We start from the raw sequence: 21,123 nt of genomic DNA, 5'->3' as shown, positions 1-21,123 counted from the left end.
AAGTAATCTTATTGTCACAAGTAGGCTTACAGTAACACTGCAATGAAGTCACTGTGAAAACCCCCTATCCCATGCCAGTGTAAAAAAGGGAGCAGGAATCCCAGATGTTATTGAAAATATGGAAAGATATGTCATTTGAAACATGGAAGTCTGGCAATATCTGGTCTGAGAGAAACATGAGAGAATACAGGGCAAGATCCCACAAAGGGTTAACTGCAGCTGCCAGGGAAGGATTGTAAAATGCAGATATCCTTGGTCAAGCAGGCTTAGCAAACAAGACAAACAGGATTTTGAATGAAGCCAAAAACAATGGCTCACACCTTCATTGAAAGTAACTATCTTAGTGAGCAGCTGGAAAAGAATGGATGAGGTTCAGTTGAATTTTGTGATAATTCTAGGTGTGAAAAGTTGCTAATACCAGGTAAATTAAAGAAAACTGGAGACTATCAGTCTACGAGAAACATAATTTCAAGCCAAAATCAAAGTCAAAATTATGAGCTGAGGACACAATTGGAAAATAAAACTATAGAAATGACAGGAATTAAAAGTAACACCTCTTGAAGTCAAAGCATTTTGAACATCACAAAGGACACAATGTAATCAGAGCTATGAGATGAGGTTATGTCAAAATGAATGTTTAGATCAAAGATACTTTTTACAATCAAAGAGAATCAAGAGTTACTTTGCAATAAGGTCATAAAAACTAGATAACTGAGAAATACATAAAAACCCGAAGGGGACAGCCGGGAGAGCCAGCTCTCATAGCTCGGTACATAGGAAAGATAGGACACAGCGAATACATCTAAAGAAGACCAGATTTTAAAAAGAAGATTGATTGTCAAGTTGGACCTGAAGGTCCCTTCAACCAACCAGGAGGATCCAGAAGCAAGATCTTTTTACTTTTCTGTAAAGACAGTGATTGCATCTTTTAAAAAGAGAAAAAAATATATAATAAAATAACTTTAAAGTTTTAACCTGAAACAGTGGTTATTAGCCTACTTTACTTACTTAGCAATGCAGGACCCAGAATATCAATGCTACTGAGGGGTAAGTAGGTAAAATTCTTCAGTGAAGGTATGGGTTATACCAGGGGATAACTTGAAAATATAGTTTGGCCTGAATAGCACCCACTGAAGCTTGCATCGGAGTCGGGGAGTGAGAATTCCTGTTCACCATTTAGAATATCGACCCTTTTTTTGGTATAGGGAGAATTCTAAGAATAGTGGGGAGTTTTTAACTTCACAGCATACCCCCTCGCCATTTTTAAATGGCTTTGGAGTAGTTTTGATTCTGAAAATCCTGCATCACACCCATTCCGAGAAACCTGGCATCTCATTTATCTGGTGTTTAAAACAAACAAGCCAAAACCATGGCCAGAATCGGTGCTCCCAACAAAACATGACAAACCACCTCTACACGCCTCCCACAGTTCCTGCAGACCACGGATTTCACACCAGTGCCAAGAAGTCATATTGAACTGGAGACATCCACTCCCGTTTCTCTCTCTCTCCACAGACCCTGCCAGAGTTGCTGAGTTTTTGCAACGCTTCCTGTTTTTATTTGTAACACCAGGTTTAAGTCCAACAGGTTTATTTGGTAAGAAGCCTTACAACAAACACCAGGTTAAAGTCCAACAGGTTTGTTTCAAACACTAGCTTTCGGAGCACTGGCTCTTCTCCTCAACAAAGCCCCCCGCCCCGGTCCCTCCCCCAGTGATGCCCTGTCGGGGATGGGGCTGCAGCAGAAGATGCACCGAAATGATTTTGATTGCTTGTGGCGGTCAGGGTGGGTCAGATGCCGCAGCGGCTCCTGGTAACGGGAGCCACCGCTAATGACCTGCCGCCCACAAACAATCCGCCGCCGGGTCCCCCGCTGCAGCGATCACAGCGACGAGCTGATGCGTGGGCTGGGCTTGCCACCCGCCCCCGTGATGACCAGGGGGTTGGAAAGGAGGCGGGGTTTCATGCAGACGTGCGCGCGTGGGTTTTTGGAACGTGGCCCGGAGCGTCCGGGTTCTGATCAGTTGTCTCTGGGTCCGGGCCTCGTTCGATAGCAGCACAGCTGCGGGAACTGCGCGCCAAACCCTGCCAACTCAGCCTGCTCAGGACACGGCCCCGGGTTCAGCTTGCCCAGAAAGATGGCCACCGGTAAGGCGACATGTCAGCCTGGGTGCACTTTTGCTTTTAAAAAAATGTTTTGAGACGAGTGCAAATTGAAGTGTTTTCGATGCCATACCTTCGCCGCATCTTGAAACAAAGGCACATATATGAATGCCCGTTGACGGTCATTCCCGTTGTTAAGCAAGTAGTGTTGTATGTCAGTTATTGGTGTTTTGTTTATTGGTTACCGATTACTATCGAAAGACAAATCGTTCCATTACAATTGAACCCCGACCTACGATGCCACTCAGCGCATGTCGGAAAGTTGGTTCGATTTTGCTTTGGCGACGCAGCTGAGCATCGATGGGGAGATCAAGGCGCCCCCCCCCCCCCCCCCCGGTAGAGCTAAGTAGGATAGTGTACCATTTAGGCTGTTAAATGCATTGACTAAGAGGCTAAATATTGCCAAAGGAACTGAGATTTTAAAATATGCGTTCTTGGGATATTGGGGTTTTTTATTTGTTTATTTTTCAAAAAAATATACTTTATTCATAAAATCTATCATAAACATTACAGAACATTTCGAATTGTCTTGACTGTACATTGCCATCAGAGTTACACAGTCCCTTGACTTTCTTCCATTCAATTTTGATAACACATTACACACGTATCGCTCTTTACGTTACAATTCCTTCTTAAATATTTACATTGTCATGTTTCTTTTGTACATTGGAGTGTTAATGGCCCAGACCGAGGGGGGTTTACACTGTTACCCGCCCCTCGGTGTACATTGGCTGGTAAGACCGTACACAGTGGTCTTTCCCCATTGCACCTTGGCGGCAGCTACCCCAAGCTTGATTGCGTCCCTCAGCACATAGTCCTGGACCTTGGAATGTGCCAGTCTGCAACACTCTGTTTTCTATTTGTTGCTCGACCAGCTTGGTGTGGGACAACAAGGAGGGTTTATTTATTAAACACCTGGAAGCCCCTTTCGTGGCATGGAAGTCACATTCAGACCAGACTAGGTAAGGATGGCAGATTTTCTTAGTTGGGTTTTTACAACCACCCAGCAGTTTAGTGCTCACTTTAAATAATGCTGGTTTTCTTGACTAATACATTTTATGTTTCTTTTCAAAATCGCATTCTTAAACTGTTGTGGTGGGGGTTACTAGTCCAGTAAGAACCACATTGCTGCCCTTCATTAGTGTTCAACATGTTCAGTCTCTGTGGAGCAGCAGCAACAACAACCAGAACTTTCATTTATCAGGTGCCGTTCATAAAAACCATCTCAAGGCTCTCAGTTTCCAATCCGGTTGCTTTATATGCAGCCAAAAGTGCAAGTTGGAGAATCTCTGGTAAAATCTGTAGTGTGTAGGCCAGTCCACATCTTGAGTGTTGCTCCTGCTTTTAACTATTGAAACATAGGGAGCGATCCAAGTCTTGTAGGCAATGGAGACTGTCAGGATGCTGAGTTTTGAGTAAAAACGGGTATAGAAAAATGTTGTGTGATTCAGCCTTAAAAGTGTGTGTTCAAGAGTGGTTGTCCTGAAGCTAGATGCTCGTGAAAGAAAAAATTAACTTTGGGGGAGGGGCGAGAGAAAGAATGATTGCAATGTGGAATGGTAGGGTAGAGGAGAAAATAAGTGTCATTATTTTGAAACATGGGGAGTGCTGAAGAAGGTGGTTTTGGTTGACTGGTTTCCCATGTCATATCTATTTTAGTAGTCCTGCAGGTTTTTTCTGCTTTTTAGCATTTTTTTGGAGACAATGTTCCTTTATGTTTCAGAGAATGTCAGCCTGCTATTTAAACTGTACTGCTTGACTGTAATGACGCTTGTGGCTGCCACTTACACTGTGGCATTGCGGTACACGAGGACCGTCTTAACGGAGATGTATTTTGCAACTACTGCTGTTTGCATCACTGAAGTCATCAAACTAATCCTGAGTTTAGGTATGTTAACAAGGTATGTGTGAAATCTATCATATTAGCTCAGATTTGAAAAATCATATGTTGTATTTTAAGACTGATTTTTTAAGGAGGTATTGCTTTTGTTGCATTTCACTTGTGTAGCATATCATAGATTATCAAAGAATTTACAGTGCAGAAGGAGGCCATTCGGCCCATCAAGTCTGAACCGGCTCTTGGAAAGAGCACCCTACCCAAGGTCAACACCTCCACCCTATCCCCATAACCCAGTAACCCCACCCAACACTAAGGGCAATTTTGGACACTAAGGACACATAAGGAATTATATTTCCTTATCATTGTAAGCATGACACTAGACCACGTTTGCTTTGTGTTATGATTTTAAAAAAAGTATTTTTTGGCACATGGGCGTTGCTGGGAAGGCCAGCATTTGTTGCCCATGCCTAAATTGTCTTGACAAGGCGGTGGTTGTGTGTTGGTAAGAAACAGAAATACTCCCATTTAGAAAGTACTCATAATAGTGATGTCTAGCACGAGGGGACATAGCTTTAAATTGAGGGGACATAGCTTTAAATTGAGGGGAGACAGATGTCAAAGGTATCAAGATGTCAAAGACAGATGTCAGATGTCTTTACTCAGAGAGTAGTAAGGGCGTGGAATGCCCTGCCTGCAACAGTAGTGGACTCGCCAACACTAAGGACATTCAAATGGTCATTGGATACACATATGGACGATAAGGGAATAGTGTAGATGGGCTTTAGAGTGGTTTCACAAGTCGGCGCAACATCGAGGGCCGAAGGGCCTGTACTGCGCTGTAATGTTCTATGTAACCCCAGGAAGAAACTCCATACGTCACAGGCCATGACATAGGCAAATGTTGCAGGTTATTACATTGATGCATCACATTCCATTGGTGGACCTGTAATTCAAGGCTGCAAGAACTGTTTTTAGTCGAAGTAATTTGGGGATCAATTGTTGACTAGCTGAAATGTACATCCTCACTACTAATTCTTAGTGGTTCTGAGATTTTTGGCTGTTTTATTGCAGTTTCCAGTCATGGGACAAAATGCTGAAAGTAATGGTGATTGTAGCAAGTGGAGCATCAGGCAGGTGCAGCGTATGCCACTTCCTGCTTTTATTTATAAATTTCTCGCCAGCGTATATACATGAGCACAGTGGCCATTACTTTCAGTTTGGGTGGGTGACTAGCAGGCTGGGACTTCCATTCTTCCTGAATTTAAGTAGGAATTAGCTTCCAGTGAAAGCTGCACCAAAGCTGGGAGGAATGTCTTGAGGGTTGTTTGTGCAATTGGGGGAAGAGGCTGTCACTGGGCTGCTTGAAGAAACATGGGCGAAATTCTCCCGAAACGGCGCGATGTCCGCCGACTGGCCCCCAAAACGGCGCCAATCAGACGGGCATCGCGCCGCCCCAAAGGTGCGGAATGCTCCGCATCTTTGGGGGCCTAGCCCCAACATTGAGGGGCTAGGCCGACGCCGGAGGAATTTCCGCCCCGCCAGCTGCGGAAACGGCCGTTGTTGCCCCGCCAGCTGGCGCGGAAATGGCATCTCGGGGCGGCGCATGCGCGGGAGCATCAGCAGCCGCTGACAGTTTCCCATGCATGCGCAGTGGAGGGAGTCTCTTCCGCCTCCTCCATGGTGGAGACCGTGGCGGAGGCGGAAGGGAAAGAGTGCCCACACGGCACAGGCCCGCCCGCGGATCGGTGGCCCTGATCGCGGGCCAGGCCACCGTGGGGGCACCCCCCGGGGCCAGATCGACCCGCGCCCCTCCCCCAGGACCCCGGAGCCCGCCCACGCCGCCTTGTCCCGCCGTTCAAAAGGTGGTTTAATCCACGCCGGCGGGACAGCCAATTTATCGGCGGGACTTGGGCCCATCCGGGCCGGAGAATCGCGGGGGGTGGCCCGCCAACCGGCGTGCCGCGATTCCCGCCCCCGCCGAATATCCGGTGCCGGAGACTTCGGCAACCTGCGGGGGCGGGATTCACGCCAGCCCCTGGCAATTCTCCGACCCGGTGGGGGGTCGGAGAATGACGCCCCAGGTCTTTGTCTGCAAATATCTACTTTTAGTGATGGGGCCTGTGTGTGTGACCACCCTCTTGCGCCTCCTCTGCCAAACCCGGCCGGGGGGGGGGCAAAGAACGAGCCACTGTGTTTACCGTTCATACTAAGCAAATACTTTCTTTCAGTGTCCTGTGCTGTACAGGTGTCCACTTGTATAAGGGTGTGTGAATTTGGGACTGGTCTCTCAAAAAGAGAGGCAGGGAACTCTTCAATCAACCTTTAGCCCCATTTTACCCAGACATGAGGGAGCCAGAGAGCCTCTGCCAGCATCTGTAGTTACTTTGAATTCCTACAGGACCTATCTGGCACTACGGCCCATCGAGTCTGGACTGACTTTTTGAAAGTACCCTACCTAGGCCCAATCCCCCGCCCTATCCCCATAACCACTCCAAACCGACACATCTTTGGCCAAGGGGTAATTTGCCATGGCCAATCCACCTAACCTGCACATCTTTGGACCGTGGGAGGAATCCGGAGCACCCGGAGGAAACCCATGCAGACACAGGGAGAACGTGTAAACTCCACACAGACAAGTCACCAGAGGCTGGAATCGAACCCGGATCTGTGGAGCACTGAGGTAGCAGTGCTAACCACTGTGCCACCATGCCGTCTTCGTGCATGATGATTTGATAAGCTGCATAACGTCCATTTTTCTCTTCCTAAGGGACACTGGGAGTTTGAGTCGGTTGTTGTCCACACTGCATGAGCACATAATACGGAGCCCTAAAGAATTGCTGAAGCTCAGTATCCCATCTCTAGTGTATGCCGTTCAGAACAATATGGCTTTTGTGGCACTTAGCAATCTAGATGCAGCGGTGTATCAGGTAAGCAATATCTGGATATACTGATCATGAAGTCTTTATCAAACAATCTTTGCTCTCCTGTGGTCTATGTATGACATTCGTTTTGAAATGTTTGATTCATTACTATTTAATAAAAGCGAAAGACAACAGATGCTGGAGACCTGCAATGATAACAGGAAGTGCTGGAAAAACTCAGCCAGTTTGGCATCATCTGTAGAGAGAAAAACTTTGAAGAGAGAAAAGCTTTGAATTGTTAACTCCGTTTCTCTCTCTGCTGATGCTGTCAGATTGGTTGAGGTTTTTCAACGTTTTCCGTTTTTATTTCATTACAGTTTAATGCATTGAAAAATAAAAAGTGCTACAGGGAAGGGACAGAAAATTGGGGCTAATTGGGCAGCTCTTACAGAGATACGACCTGAATGCATTGAACCCAGGGGCAGCAAGGTGGCGCAGTGGGTTAGCACTGCTGCCTCACGGCGCTGAGGTCCCAGTTTCGATCCCGGCTCTGGGTCACTGTCCGTGTGGAGTTTGCACATTCTCCCCGTGTTTGCGTGGGTTTCGCCCCCACAACCCAAAGATGTGCAGGTTAAGTGGATTGGCCTCGCTAAATTGCCCCTTAATTGGAAAAAATGAATTGGGTACTCTAAATTTATATATTTTTTAAATGAATGCGTTGAACGCAATGGTCTCATTCTATGCTATAATGTTCGTGATCCATTGTCATTGGTTGAAGAGGCGTTCTGAATTATAGCCTGAGAAGTGGATCTATCTTTTTCCACCCTGCAAAGAAGTGTCTGGCCTGTGCTTGCAGCCGTGCAATGGCTGACACATGCTTGGTGGAATTAAAGGCACAGTGCACTGACCTCGGACAAAACCTCGGACAAAAGGGATCACAACCTCGGACAAAAGGGATTTTAATAGATCAGCAGCAAACCAGACACGGCAAGGGTGCTGCAGTTGTTATCCGGCTCCGAGAAAACCAGCTATAATAATTTTTTTTTAGTGTCACACGTGGGCTTACATTAACACTGCAGTGAAGTTACTGTGAAAATCCCGTAATCGCCACATTCCGGCGCCTGTTCGAGTACACTGAGGGAGAATTCAGAATGTCCAATTCACCTAACAAGCACGTCTTTTGGGACTTGTGGGAGGAAACTGGAGCATCCGGAGGAAACCCACACAGACACAGGGAAAACATACAGACTCTGAACAGACAGTGATTCAAGCCGGGAATCGAACCCAGGTTGCTGGCGCTGTGAAGCAACAGTGCTAACCACTGTGCTACTGTGCCGCCATAGAGCATGTTGTCTATTTTCTATCTGGCAACCCTGCTTGAAGTATAATGTGAGATGAAAACTACCTGGCTTGGCCATGATGTTGCCTGCCCAGAAGGCTAACTCCCTGTCGAGGGTCATGTGTGGACAGTCGATACTTGGGAAAGATGTTGAGAGGTCACTAATGCCTCTGTAGTCATTCCCGAGTGAGGAGTTAAGCCCTTGGATTGCGTGGCTGCCACACAGCTCCAGGGACTAAGGTTCAATTCCGGCCTCGGATGACTGCGGAGTTTGCACATTCTCCCCGTGCCTGCGTGGGTTTCCTCCAGGTACTCCGGTTTCCTCCCACAGTCCAAAGATGTGCAGGTTAGGTGGATTGGCCATGCTAAGTTGCCTTTAGTGTCCAAAAGGTTAGGTGGGGTTACTGGGTTACGGGGATAGGCTGAGGGTATGGGCCTCTTCTTCACTGCCAGTTCGCGAATCGATTCCGATATCTGATCAAATTACGGAAAGGCCCCCTAATTTAATTATTTTTGTGGCCTCAATGGGCCTTTCCCACAATTAATATGCATGTACTTGATTCCAATTTGTGCCGGCCAGCCACTTAACATCAAAGATGCAATGAACCCAGTAGGTACTTCTTGGAGCCCTTCATGATTAATAACGTTGAACTTGCACATTTTAATAGTTATCAATTGTTGGTTGATCAATTATTAACTAAATTGCTCACTTAATGTGCCTCTTTTAAAAAAAAAAAAGTTAGTATTATTAAACACCAAAATAACTTGGTACACCATTGATCCAGCTGGAAAACCTATGAGAAAGAAGAGTCAAGCTTCTGTTTCTAATTATATTTGTATTTTCTTTTAAGGTGACATACCAACTAAAGATCCCCAGCACAGCACTGTGCACAGTTCTGATGCTGAACCGCTCACTCAGCAAGCTGCAGTGGGCCTCGGTATTTATGCTGTGTGCTGGGGTAATGTTAGTCCAATGGAAGCCTGTAGAAGCTACAAAGGTGCAAGTAAGTAATTGTAGGTTTGAGAGATGGCTTAAGATGTAGGAGCAGAAGTCGGCCCGTTGAGTCTGTCCCGCCATTCAATGAGATCATGAATGATCTGATGTGACCATCCCAGTTGATGCCTTATCCCCATAACCATTGATTCCTTTACTGATTTAAAAACCTGTCCATCTCGACCGTGAGCATACTTAATGACCCTGCCACTACAGCTCTCTGTGGTAAAGCATTCCACAGATTTACAATCCTCTGAGAGGAGAAATTGTGTGGAGCATAAATGCTGCCGTGGACTGGTTGGGCAGAATGGCCGGCTTCTTGCTCTTTTATTTTGTTATTTCTGTTGGCACAACAAAAGTTTTCAGCGCCATTAAAATCAGTCTCTGATATTTTCACACAAGTTGAGGGCTACACTCGTTCGTTACAAGCCAGCTAAATGTGCAACAGCAGCATTGATTTACTTCATATACTTTGCTTTAGCCATCATCAGTGGAGTAATATCCAATGACCAGTGGTGCACGTATGTGGATATTGGTTGCGGGCAAAACTTCAGAGTGTGGCTGTAATTCATATGATGAATAGCCAATTGAATGAGATACTGAAAACATGCTAATACTTCTGGAAACCTACTTAGCACAAATCTCTGCTCTCAGGAAAGGAGTGGTGCTGCATTCTGGCACCGGTTTTACCACAGGAGCGTTTTGGGATTTTGTTTTTTCTTTGAAGCATAGTGCATTCAAGGAAACAAAAGAAAAATGCTCCGAGCGGGCTGCTAGATAAGTAAGATGTTAATTGAACTAACTTCGATGTTTTGCTACTTGGCAATGTCTTGGTAATCCATAAACTCCTCTTGCCCACTATGTTGGGCATTGCTGGCGTCAGATGTTCAGCAGCCTATTCCTAGAAACCGTCCCTTCCAACTGGGAAGTGAGGAAGGTAAAATATTGACACCGGCAGCCAGTCAGGATTTCAGAAGGGAATGCTGCAAGGCAATCTAGGGTCAAAGCTGCAGGAATGAGAAATGCTGGAGGGCAGTTAAAATAATTGCGTTTAAAGTCAAGTATGATAACTCAACGATGTGGGGAAGGGTAGAGTAAGGATTTGTTTTGTTTATTATGGAATAGTAAGTTATATTAATTTAAAGTGAGTGAATCCAGTTAAAAGCTGTTGTTCTGCCTTTTCACCTTCATTGCTGGAAGACAGTTAAGAACAAATAAGCAAAAGAAAGCGACTTAAGACAATTGTGATTTTTATTTTTTGGACGTTACTGTGTTTTCCCTGCAAAAGACAAACTAATTTTGCAAGTGTACTAATCTGGTTCATAAAACAGCTTTGTGTAATTCATGTACGATAGGAAGGTCAATCTTTACAGCATGTTTACTCATGTTGCAGGTTGAACAGAATCCATTTTTGGGATTTGTTGCCATAGCCATTGCAGTATTATGTTCTGGATTTGCAGGTAAGTAGATGCAACCTGATATTTAACACCGACACCACCTTCTTCCCATTTGAATAAAATAATCCCATGCCAGAGATAGAAGTTTCTTGGTTGTATTGTTTGATTTTATTCCAAACATATTCAATGGTACCCCCCCCCCCCCCCGCGACGAACAATTCCTCAAACGTGGTCATGAACAGTCCCCACTGTGTCTCAAAGCCCTCCGTTGAACCCCTCAATTCGAACTTAATTCCCGTAACAGCCTCCCCGAACAGGCGCCGGAATGTGGCGACTAGGGGCTTTTCACAGTAACTTCATTTGAAGCCTACTTGTGACAATAAGCGATTTTCATTTCATTCATTTCATTTCATCTTTTCCAGCCGGAGAAAATCGTACAGGTCCCATTCCAACAGAATCCTTTGCCGGGCACCAGAGAGAGGCGAAGACCACAATGTCAGCCTTCCTCCCTTCCACCAACTCCAACATTTGCCCCACCCACTGAAAGAACGCACTCCTCCTCGCCCGAGTCTATGCACCACCTGAATCAAACTCATCCTCACACACGAGGAGGTCGAATTCACCCTATGCGTCGTCCTGCTCCACACTCTTCTCTCTCTTCTCCCCCCCCCCCCCCCCCCCCCCCCCAGCTCCTCCTCCCATTTCTCCTAAATCCTCACCGCCTGACCTCTCCCCTGCTGCCCCAACCATCCATATATGTCCCCAATCCCACCCTACCCTCCCCTTCCACATCCGGGAGCAGCAACTGCTCTGATTAGGTACACTCCGGCAGCTTAGGAAACCCTCTCCATTTCTTCCGTGCACAGTCCTTCACTTGCCTATTCCTGAATTTACTTCCCTTCGGAAGCTCCACCCTCTCCCGCAACTCTTCCAGACTTGCAAACCTCTTCTCCAGATATGGATCCCTCGCCCTCACCAGCCCCACCTCTCTCCATCTCTTATACATGCAATCTGTCTCCACCCAGCTTTTGAACCCCATGGTTCTTTCCCTCCCCCCCTGTTCTGCCTCTGCCTCTTCACCCCAGATACCTTCTACACTCTTTTAAACTCCCAAATCGCTGCATCCAGTTTCTGGAAAAAGGCCTTCGGAATGAAGATTGGGACGGTCTGGAATACCAACAGGAACCTTGACAGAACGTTCATTTATACCACCTGAACCTTCCCCGCCAGTGTCAGGTGTCACGTACTCCTAAAGTACTCCCGAACCTCCTACGCCAACTTTGTTAAGTTCCATTTGTGCATCGTTGCCCACTTCCCCGTCAGCTGGATCCCTAAATACCTAAGCCTGTCCCTGGTAACCCTAAATGGCAACACCCCCAAGATTGGCTCCCACTGCATTTACCGGAAACACCTCACTCTTTCCAACGATAGAGCCCGGGAAGACCCCGAGCTCTCTAGTAATGTCCATAATTCTCCCCTGGGTCCGATATGAACAGCAGCAGGTCATCTGCATACAGCAACACCCAGTGATCCTTACCCGCCCCACAATCCCCTGCTACTCTACGGATCCCCAAGAGGCCATCGCCAAGGTGCTCTATCGTCAGCGCGAACAGCAGCGGCGAGAGCGGACACCCATGCCTCGTCCCCCTATGCAACCGCAAGCTCTGTGAACTCGCCTCGTTTGTCCGTACACTCCCCACCGTGGCGGTGTACAGCAGACACACCCACGCCACAAACCTTGGCCCAAACCTAAACCTTCCCAAAACTTCAAACGGGTACCTCCACGCCACCTGGTCGAAAGCCTTCTCCACATCCACAGAGACCACGACCTCCGGTACCGCCAGTTCGGAGGACTCATGGTCACATTTAATAACCGCCTAATGTTCCTGGAAAGTTGCCTGCCCTTCAGTAACCACCCCTGCAACGCATCCTTCCATCCTCCCTGCCACTAACTTAGCCAACACTTTCACCTATATGACCCACACTCCAACGGGTCCTTCCCCTTTTTTGGAATTAGCGTGATCATCGCCTGAGTCAGTGTCTCCAGCAGCTCCCCCTTCTCCAGCGCCTCACTAAACATCCCCATCCCCAATAAATGTGGTGCCAACTCCATTGCAAACTCTTTACAGAACTCCGCTAGGTAACTGTCCGGCTCGGGGCCTTCCCTGACTTCATCCCTTTTATGCTATCCATCACCTCTCTCAGCCCTGGCGGCTCCTCCAGCGCCTGCCTCCTCCTCATCCAGCCTTGGGAATTCCAGCTCATCCGAAAACAGCTCCATATCCCCTTCTTCGCCACCCAGATCGGCCCTATATAACTTGTTAATCTTCCTCGGCTCCGACACTATCTCCCCCTTCACTGTCCGTACCCTCAGAATTTCCCTAGACACAGCCTGCCTCCGTAACTGATGGGCTTCCATATGGCTCGCCTTCCCTCCATATTCATCTTGCACCTTCCCGCCCTCTAACTGTCCCACTGCCTTCCCCGTCGTCAAACTATCGAACTGCCCCTGCAACACCTTTCCGCCAACCTGGGGGCACTCAAATATTTTCTGTCCATGTCGACTCACCCGTCCATCAGCCGTCCATACTCCTCCCTCCTTCTCCTAACTCTGTGTGCCTTGAATGAGATAACCTCCCGCTGAACGACCACCTTCAATTCCTCCCAAAATGTGGCCACAGATACCTCCTCATCCTCCACATAGTCTCTGATCACCAAACGCACCTTCTCACAGAACCCCTTGTCCACTAGAAGCCCTGAGTCTAACCTCCATCCCGGCCTCTGCTCCTGCCTTGAGCTAAGTCTAAGTTGGGCAGCACGGTAACATTGTGGATAGCACAATTGCTTCACAGCTCCAGGGTCCCAGGTTCGATTCCGGCTTGGGTCACTGTCTGTGCGGAGTCTGCACATCCTCCCCGTGTGTGCGTGGGTTTCCTCCGGGTGCTCCGGTTTCCTCCCGCAGTCCAAAGATGTGCAGGTTAGGTGGATTGGCCATGATAAATTGCCCATAGTGTCCAAAATTGCCCTTAGTGTTGGGTGGGGTTACTGGGTTATGGGGATAGGGTGGAGGTGTTGACCTTGGGTGGGGTGCTCTTTCCAAGAGCCGGTGCAGACTCGATGGGCCGAATGGCCTCCTTCTGCACTGTAAATTCTATGATAACCTCCAACCAGTTGGGTGCATGGTCTGAGATTACGATTCCCACATTCCCACCCCTCCCACCAACACCCTCGGCTTACTGCTACAAAAAAGTCAATTCTGGAGTATACTTTGTACACGTGTGAGAAGAAGGAGTACTCCCTCTTCCCTGGATTCCTAAACCTCTACCAATCCACCGTTCCCATCCTTTCCATAAACCCTTCCAGCTCCTTGTCATTCTCAACCTTTTCATTGACTTAGGACTTGACCTCGCCACCCTTGGTTTCAGCACTCAATTACAATCGCCCCCTCCAAGATGGCCCCCTTCTCTGCCCATGACCCAGTCCTACTCCCAACACTGCCGCATCGCATCCCCCCTCCTCCCCCACCCGCACTTGGCCAACCCCCCGCAGCCATCTCCCCCACCTCAGTTCCGTTCACCAACATTACCTGCCAGCGTGGCAGCTCCCACCTGAAGGCTCCTCCTCTCCACCCCTCCTTGGTCTGTGCAAACGGCTCCCTGTGGACCCCACCCTCCCCCATACATACAAGGACCGATCCAAAACCACGGGTCACGCCCTCCAAAAAGAAAACACCACAACGGCTAGGGTGGGGGGTGCAGTTGTCCCTGACAAACTCATTGCCCCATGGCAAGCAATCACAATAACAAAATCACCCCACCCGAGAAGAAAGAAAAACCACCTTCCGGCCCCCACAGTACCTGCATCTTCCGATCTCCGTTATTCCAGCTCCTCTCTCTCTCCCATCGATGTTTGTTCTCCCCTGGTTTATGGTCTATGATTAAGTCATTGGCCTCCTCTGGGGTTTCAAAATAGTACTCCCAGCCTTCATAGTCACCCTCAGTTATATTGTACCCAATTAAGCGGCAATTTAGCGTGGGCAGTTCATCTACCCTGCACATCTTTCTGGGTTGTGGGGGTGAGGCCCAAGTAGACACGGGGAAAATGTGCAAACTCCACACAGACAGTAACCCGGGGCCTCGGCGCCGTGAGGTAGCTATGCTCACCGCTGTGCCACTGCTGCCCCCTCTATGGCCTTGTTGAACCCGGCTGCCTTTTCGCCAGCTCCGCTCCAATATCCTGATTGACTTGGATTCTGTTTCCCTCCATTCTCAGTTCTGCTTCTCCCTGGCCCACAGCACGATCTTCTCCTCCACAAATTTATGGAGCCTCACAAATGTCGCCCGGTGCTGCTCCTCTGCCCTTGGTTTCTTGGGGATCTGTACTTACTTTCCACCTCCGGGGCCTTGTCCAGCATCCCCTCTGCCACCGGCCCCTCCAGGATCCTTGAGGCATATCTCATGGCACTCGTGCCTTCACACCCTCAAGCAAGCAAATATGCAAATACTGCTTTCTTGACCTGTCATCCTGCTCTTCTACCTTTGCTCTTAGTGACTTGCAAAGGTTCCCCCGGTGCCCCACATCTGCTTCCAATCCCACCGCCCGATCACCATGGTCGAACATCACCTACTCCATCTGGATTTGCGACCCCTGTGCCTCCAGGCACTACTCTACTCTCCCCATCGATCCTTCCAGGGGTGCTACTGCTCTCTCGATGGCCTTCGATTGATCCTCGTGCATCTCCTTTTGCTGCTGGCGGAACTCGTCTCTAATAAACGGCATCAGCTGCTCCATCTGGGGTTTTCCAACTTACAACAACCCTTCCCCCTCCGCCATCTTTCCAATTGCTGCTGCGCCACAGGTCTCCTCCAGTTCCTTGGCCAGGCCTTTAACCTTCTTCTGCCGGGTCTGATAACCAGCAGAAGTACCACTCCCGGGGGGAACTTCTCCACACCTTCAGCTAAACTTTCCTGTCAAACTTCCCCGTTTTCAGGTAAAAAGAGCTCAATTCAATGCTTTCGAGCCGGAGCTGCCCTGTGTGTAACCACTCACTCCATAGCCGCCACCGGAAGTCCTTATTTTGCAATGCTGTTAACTCTTGATTAGAGATCAAATCACTCCTTAATCTTTTAAATTTCCAGCAAATCGATCCCATTTTGCTTGACAGTCCAGATACCATTCTAGTAAACCACCTATGCATTCCTTGAACTGCCAGCATGCCCATTCTTAAGTATGGTGCTGAGAACTGAACACAGTATTTCAGATGCAATCTCATTATGGCTTTATGACCCTGTAGCAAGATTTTATTCTTCTCCTTTATTCTGGCCCTCTAGATATGAAAGCCAGCATTTCATTAGCCTTTTCAATTATTTTCTCTACTTGTCCCTGACATTTTAATGATCTCTGTACACCTGACCACCACTTTCTGAAAATGAAATGAAATCTAGTTTCAGACCATTAAAAAAATATATATATTTTTATTCTCCTTTTCACATTTTCTCCCAAATTTACACCCAACAATAATCAGTAATGAATGTAATGTCAATCCCCATATCAATAACAACTATCCCATCCTCCCACCAAGCCTCCAAACATTAGCCCGCATGTTAACATAGACAAATGACAAAGAGGAATCAGGATTCGCCCATAGTCACCATTAAAACATAGTGTCTTCCCCCCCAGTGTTCGATGTGATCCAATTCTCGAAAGTGCATTATGAATTACGTCCATGAATTGTAGAACCTCTCCAACCTTCCCCTCAGTTCAAATTTGACCTTCTCAAGAGTCAAGAATTTCAGCAGGTCCCCCCCCACCATGCTAGGGCACAGGGTGGAGAGGTTGATCTCCACCCTAACAGGATCTGCCTTCGGACGACCAACGAGGCGAAGGCAACAACATCTGTCTCCGCACCCGTTTCCAACCCCAGCTGGCCCGACACCCTGAATATGGCCTCTCAAGGGTTCGGGTCCAGTTTCACGTGCCCCACTTTAGGGATTACCCTAAAAACTTCCTTCCAGTAATCCTCCAGCTTTGGACAGAACCAAAACATATGAACGTGGTTTGCAGCGCCCCCCCCCCCCCCCCCCCCCCCCAAACGTTCACACACACCTTCTACCCCCTCAAAGAGCCGGCTCAGCTTTAGACCATTTTGACTTTTTTTACATCCTCATCCTTGCCTATATCAAAATATATTTGACAGGAGTTTTGCCTATTCACCCATTCGATTATTATCTATTTGTAATTTAAAAAAAAGTGTTTTTATTGGGTTTTCACATATTGTATATTGTGATTCATAAGTTTCATATTACAAAAACCGTGCCCAAAAACGGAAAACAAAAAAGACAAACAGAACTTAGCACATAAATTTACAGGCAATTGTCTTCCCTCCCACTGTGGCCATGTCCCCCCCCCCCACCCCCCCTTTGGATGGCATACATCTTTTACAATCCCCAGTGTGGCCAGAGCACACATTTACAGGTGTCTATTTACAGTTTAGTTGGGTTTCAGCTTGCCCTCGGGCCAGTCCCCTGTGGCCCTGTCCCTTGTCCCTCACGTTCTCTTTGCCTGCCTTCGCCCCTCCCTCCCCCCGCCCCTTCCCTACTTTCCTTTTCCTCTTTGTCCCGTGGTTTTTTTGTGCCCACTCTGCTGGTTGCTGGCCAGGAACAGATCTTGGAACAAGTTGGTGAACGGCTTTCACATCCTGGGGAAGCCCTCTTCCGACCCCCGGTTGGAAAATTTTATTTTCTCCAGCTTGAGAAATTCCACCAGGTCGGACGGCTAGTCTCCAGCAATGTACCAGCTGAGTAGGATTCTCCGGTGGGTGAGCAGTAAGGCAAAGGCTAGGGCGTCGGCCACCCTCCCCATGAAGAGTTCTGGCTGATTTGAAACCCGGAAGATCGCCACTTTTGGGCACTTTGGCTCTACCCTCACTCCCCAAACCATGGCCATTGCCTCAAAGAAGGTCGTCCAGTACCCAACAAGTCTGGGACAGGCCCAGAACATGTGAATGTGGTTGGCCAGACCTCCCTGGCACCGTTCACATCTGTCCTCCACCTCCGAAAAGAACCCACTCATTCAGGTTCCAGTTAGGTGCGCTCTGTGCACCACCTTTAGCTGTGTTAGGCTCAGCCCTGCGCACGTGGAGGTGGAGTTTGCCCTGTGTAGATCTTCGGTCCAGAGTCCTCCCCCTATCTCTGCCTAGTTCCTCCTCCCATTTTTTTTCATTATCTTGTTCAAGGGGGAGCGTCCAACACTTGCCCGTACAGGTCCGCACTGTTTTCCTTCCCTAGGTCGTCCGCGTCCAGTTCTTTTACTAATGTGTGTCCTGGTATCCAGGTGTTTCCTTACGGAGAAAGATTTGACCTGAATATGTCTAATTTTGTTTCCTCTTGGTAACTGGAACTTCTCAAGTCCCCCCAGAGTCGCTACTCTATCGTCCTTGTGCATGTCCCAAACTGTCAATGTCCCCTTGTCCAGTCTCCACCTTTTGAAAGTGGCGTTCATTATTGCGGGAGTGAACATGTGGTTGTTGCAGATGGGTGCCATTGTGGACATTTTGGTTAGACCAAGGTTTATATCTCCTAGTAATTTGATGTTTCCATCTACCTATCTGTATCTAGGGACAACTTTGACATGTACTTTCTATCCCATCATCTAAATCAATAATAAACAGTGAATAGCCTACGCTGCATCACACATCTCTGTGGGATGTCACAAGTCTCACCCTGCAAATTAATGTACTTGCCTCCAATCCCTACTCTGTCTCCTAACCAGTAATTTGCACTCAATTTCATGTTTTACTTTCGCAAGTCTAAATTGGGGCCTATCTTCAAGATCGCAGGAAGAGTACCCTTTGCTAAAGTAATGCTGAAATGTTGTATATTGGATAGCTGAATGTGTAATTGAAATTATGGATACATTTTAATAGGGTGTGTTATTGCATGATTACTCAATCCTATTGTTTACCCAGGGGTATTTTGTAGTTAACTTAATCTGGCCAAGGTAGCTTCAACACGAGTAATGTTGACAGAAATTGATTGTGCGGTGCAGGAGCAATTACTTTTACAATATAAACCAGGTATTCCGATTCCAAACCCGACACTGGCTAGGATACTAGACCAAAACTCTAATGTTATAGTTTATTTGAAAGTCAGTGCGGAAAGAATGATTTGCTTCAGCAATGATTGCATGAAGAAATGGATCTTTGGTATTTTTAAAACAAAACTTTACTATGAAGTTAACTTTATTATGAAGTTAAGTTAACTTTTTTAACTTAATACCTGAAAAGAACAGCTTACAGCCTTAAACGCTACTACTCACTTTCCTATTAAACAAGAAAAGAAACATGCAGCTCTCAATCTATCTTGCTGTGGGAGAATTGTGAACTCCGTGTCAAGCAGATTAGAATTCAACGCCTCTCTCTCTCTCCAGCACTTTCTCCAAAAACTGCCTTTTTCCACTGCTTTCTCCAAAAACTGTTGGCTCCACCCAGCAATGACCTCATCACCCCAAACTAAAAAAAACAAATTCTCTCTGCAGGCTGCAAAGCACTTTAACTCCCCAGGGACTTCTCCAGACAAACCACAGTCCATTAGCCCAGACTGAAAAACGCATTCCTTTGTCAATTTCACCTTGTTGCCAAAAAACACTGCAAAACAAAACTCATTTAAAGAAAAATGACTATTGCAGTCAAACACTCCAACTAGGCTTTTTAACCCTTAAATTGCCCAACACTTAGAATCTAATATTCCTAATGTCTTCTGGTCATTACAAGGGGCAAAATAAAGTAATGGTAACTATCTCTAGGGAACGGTTTGCAACGCATGAAACGGCAGAGGATTCCTGGCATGAAATTTCACAAAGGCACAAACAAGTGAGAGAGACCACGTACAAAAAAAGTACTGCAGATGTTGGAAATTTGAAATGAAACCAGAAAATACTAGAAATACTCAGTAGGTTAAGCAACATCTAAACAGTTAATGTTTCAGGTTGATGACCTTTCATCAGAGAGCTGTGTAGATTGCATATAACAGACCTAGCTGAGATTAAATGGATTGATCTTCATCTGGAGACTTTGTGCCTGGAACAGCGCAGTAGACTTAAAAGACTACAGCAGAAATTGAAAATAACTGGAAACCTTTCAAACGTTAGTGACTTGTCAGTCAGGAGAAACTGCTAAAAGTAGTTAATGACATTCAACTGACTGGGCAGCAGGGCATATAAAGTGCACAGAGAGCAAATTAATGCTTTAAGCCTGTTATCTTTCAAAATACGGCGAACTGGTGATCTTAGGCTGGAACTCGGGATGAGTTCCATTTCACTCCAGTATAAAAGCAAAAGCGTAGACATTTAGCTGACTGATCTGGTGTATTAGTATCTCGGTGTGAGTCTAACATTGATTTTACTTTGTCCATATTGTTCAATTTCATTTTTCTTAATTGTAGGTGTTTACTTTGAGAAAGTTTTGAAGAGCTCTGACACCTCTCTGTGGGTGCGGAACATACAAATGTACATGTCTGGCATTGTGGTAACTGCATTTGGAGTTTACTTGAGCGATGGTGCCCAAGTGATGGAAAAGGGCTTTTTCTATGGATACACCCACTGGGTCTGGTTTGTTGTATGTGAGTACCATTATATTCATAACATAGTGGACATATGTATGTGTAATTGTTTTAATTCATATGATAAAATCAGTAACTTGAAAACTATAGACATTAAATGGTCTGTGTGGGCTGAATAAACAAAAAATAATAATTCTTTTTTCAAATAAATTTAGAGTACTCAATTCATTTTTCCAATTAAGGGCAATTTAGCATGGCCAATCCACCGACCCTGCACATCTTTGGGTTGTGGGGCTGAAACCCATGCAAACACCGGGAGAATGTGCAAACTCCACACAGACAGTGACCCAGAGCAAGGATCGAACCTGGGACCTCGGCGCCATGAGGCAGCAATGCTAACCACTGCGCCACCGTGCTGCCCGGAAAAACCATTGCATACATAGAATAAAGTTGAGTGCCTTCAAAAATGTCCTGGGCCATTTATTTTTTGGGTTTTGTATCCTTTTGGAAAGGCGACGTTTGTCTGTCACCTTCCCTGCCCTTCCTTTTATATCCCATTTTAAAGGCACAATCTCTCCTGTGTAATGATTTAAAAAAAAATGTAGAGTACCTAATTCATTTTTGCAAGTAAGTGGAAATTTAATGTGGCCAATACCTCGCACATTTTTGGGTTGTGGGGGTGAAAATGTTTGTGAGAGCTCGGCCTAGAGGGATTCCAATGACAACACTTGTCTACTTGAGCACACAAACGGGACATGTGCATCTCTGGCTAGACCAGCATTTATTGTCCATCCCTAGTTACCCGTGAGAAGGTGGTGATGAGCTTCCTTCGGGGCTGGTTTAGCACAGTGGGCTAAACAGCTGGCTTGTAATGCAGAACAAGATCAGCAGAGCGGGCTCAATTCCCATACCAGCCTCCCCGAACAGGCGCTGGAATGTGGCGACTAGGGGCTTTTCACAGTCACTTCATTGA

General features: G+C 46.9%; 1 protein-coding gene across 1 annotated transcript in view; it reads left to right on the top strand.

The window, feature by feature from the left end:
* Positions 1 to 1,957: 1,957 nt before the first annotated feature.
* Positions 1,958 to 21,123, top strand: part of slc35a1 (solute carrier family 35 member A1) — a 29,376-nt gene continuing 10,210 nt past the window's right edge. The window contains exons 1-6 of the mRNA XM_072499790.1: positions 1,958 to 2,147; positions 3,886 to 4,063; positions 6,770 to 6,929; positions 9,054 to 9,206; positions 10,590 to 10,656; positions 20,034 to 20,210. Coding sequence (XP_072355891.1) covers positions 2,138 to 2,147; positions 3,886 to 4,063; positions 6,770 to 6,929; positions 9,054 to 9,206; positions 10,590 to 10,656; positions 20,034 to 20,210 — 745 coding nt within the window. The 5' untranslated portion in view covers positions 1,958 to 2,137. The remainder of the gene's footprint in view (positions 2,148 to 3,885; positions 4,064 to 6,769; positions 6,930 to 9,053; positions 9,207 to 10,589; positions 10,657 to 20,033; positions 20,211 to 21,123) is intronic.

This window comes from Scyliorhinus torazame, chromosome 4 (assembly GCF_047496885.1).
Source record: "Scyliorhinus torazame isolate Kashiwa2021f chromosome 4, sScyTor2.1, whole genome shotgun sequence".
Classification (NCBI taxonomy): Eukaryota; Metazoa; Chordata; class Chondrichthyes; order Carcharhiniformes; family Scyliorhinidae; genus Scyliorhinus; species Scyliorhinus torazame.
The sequence above is the reverse complement of the archived record's forward strand: the minus strand, read 5'-3'. Positions and strand labels throughout refer to the sequence as shown.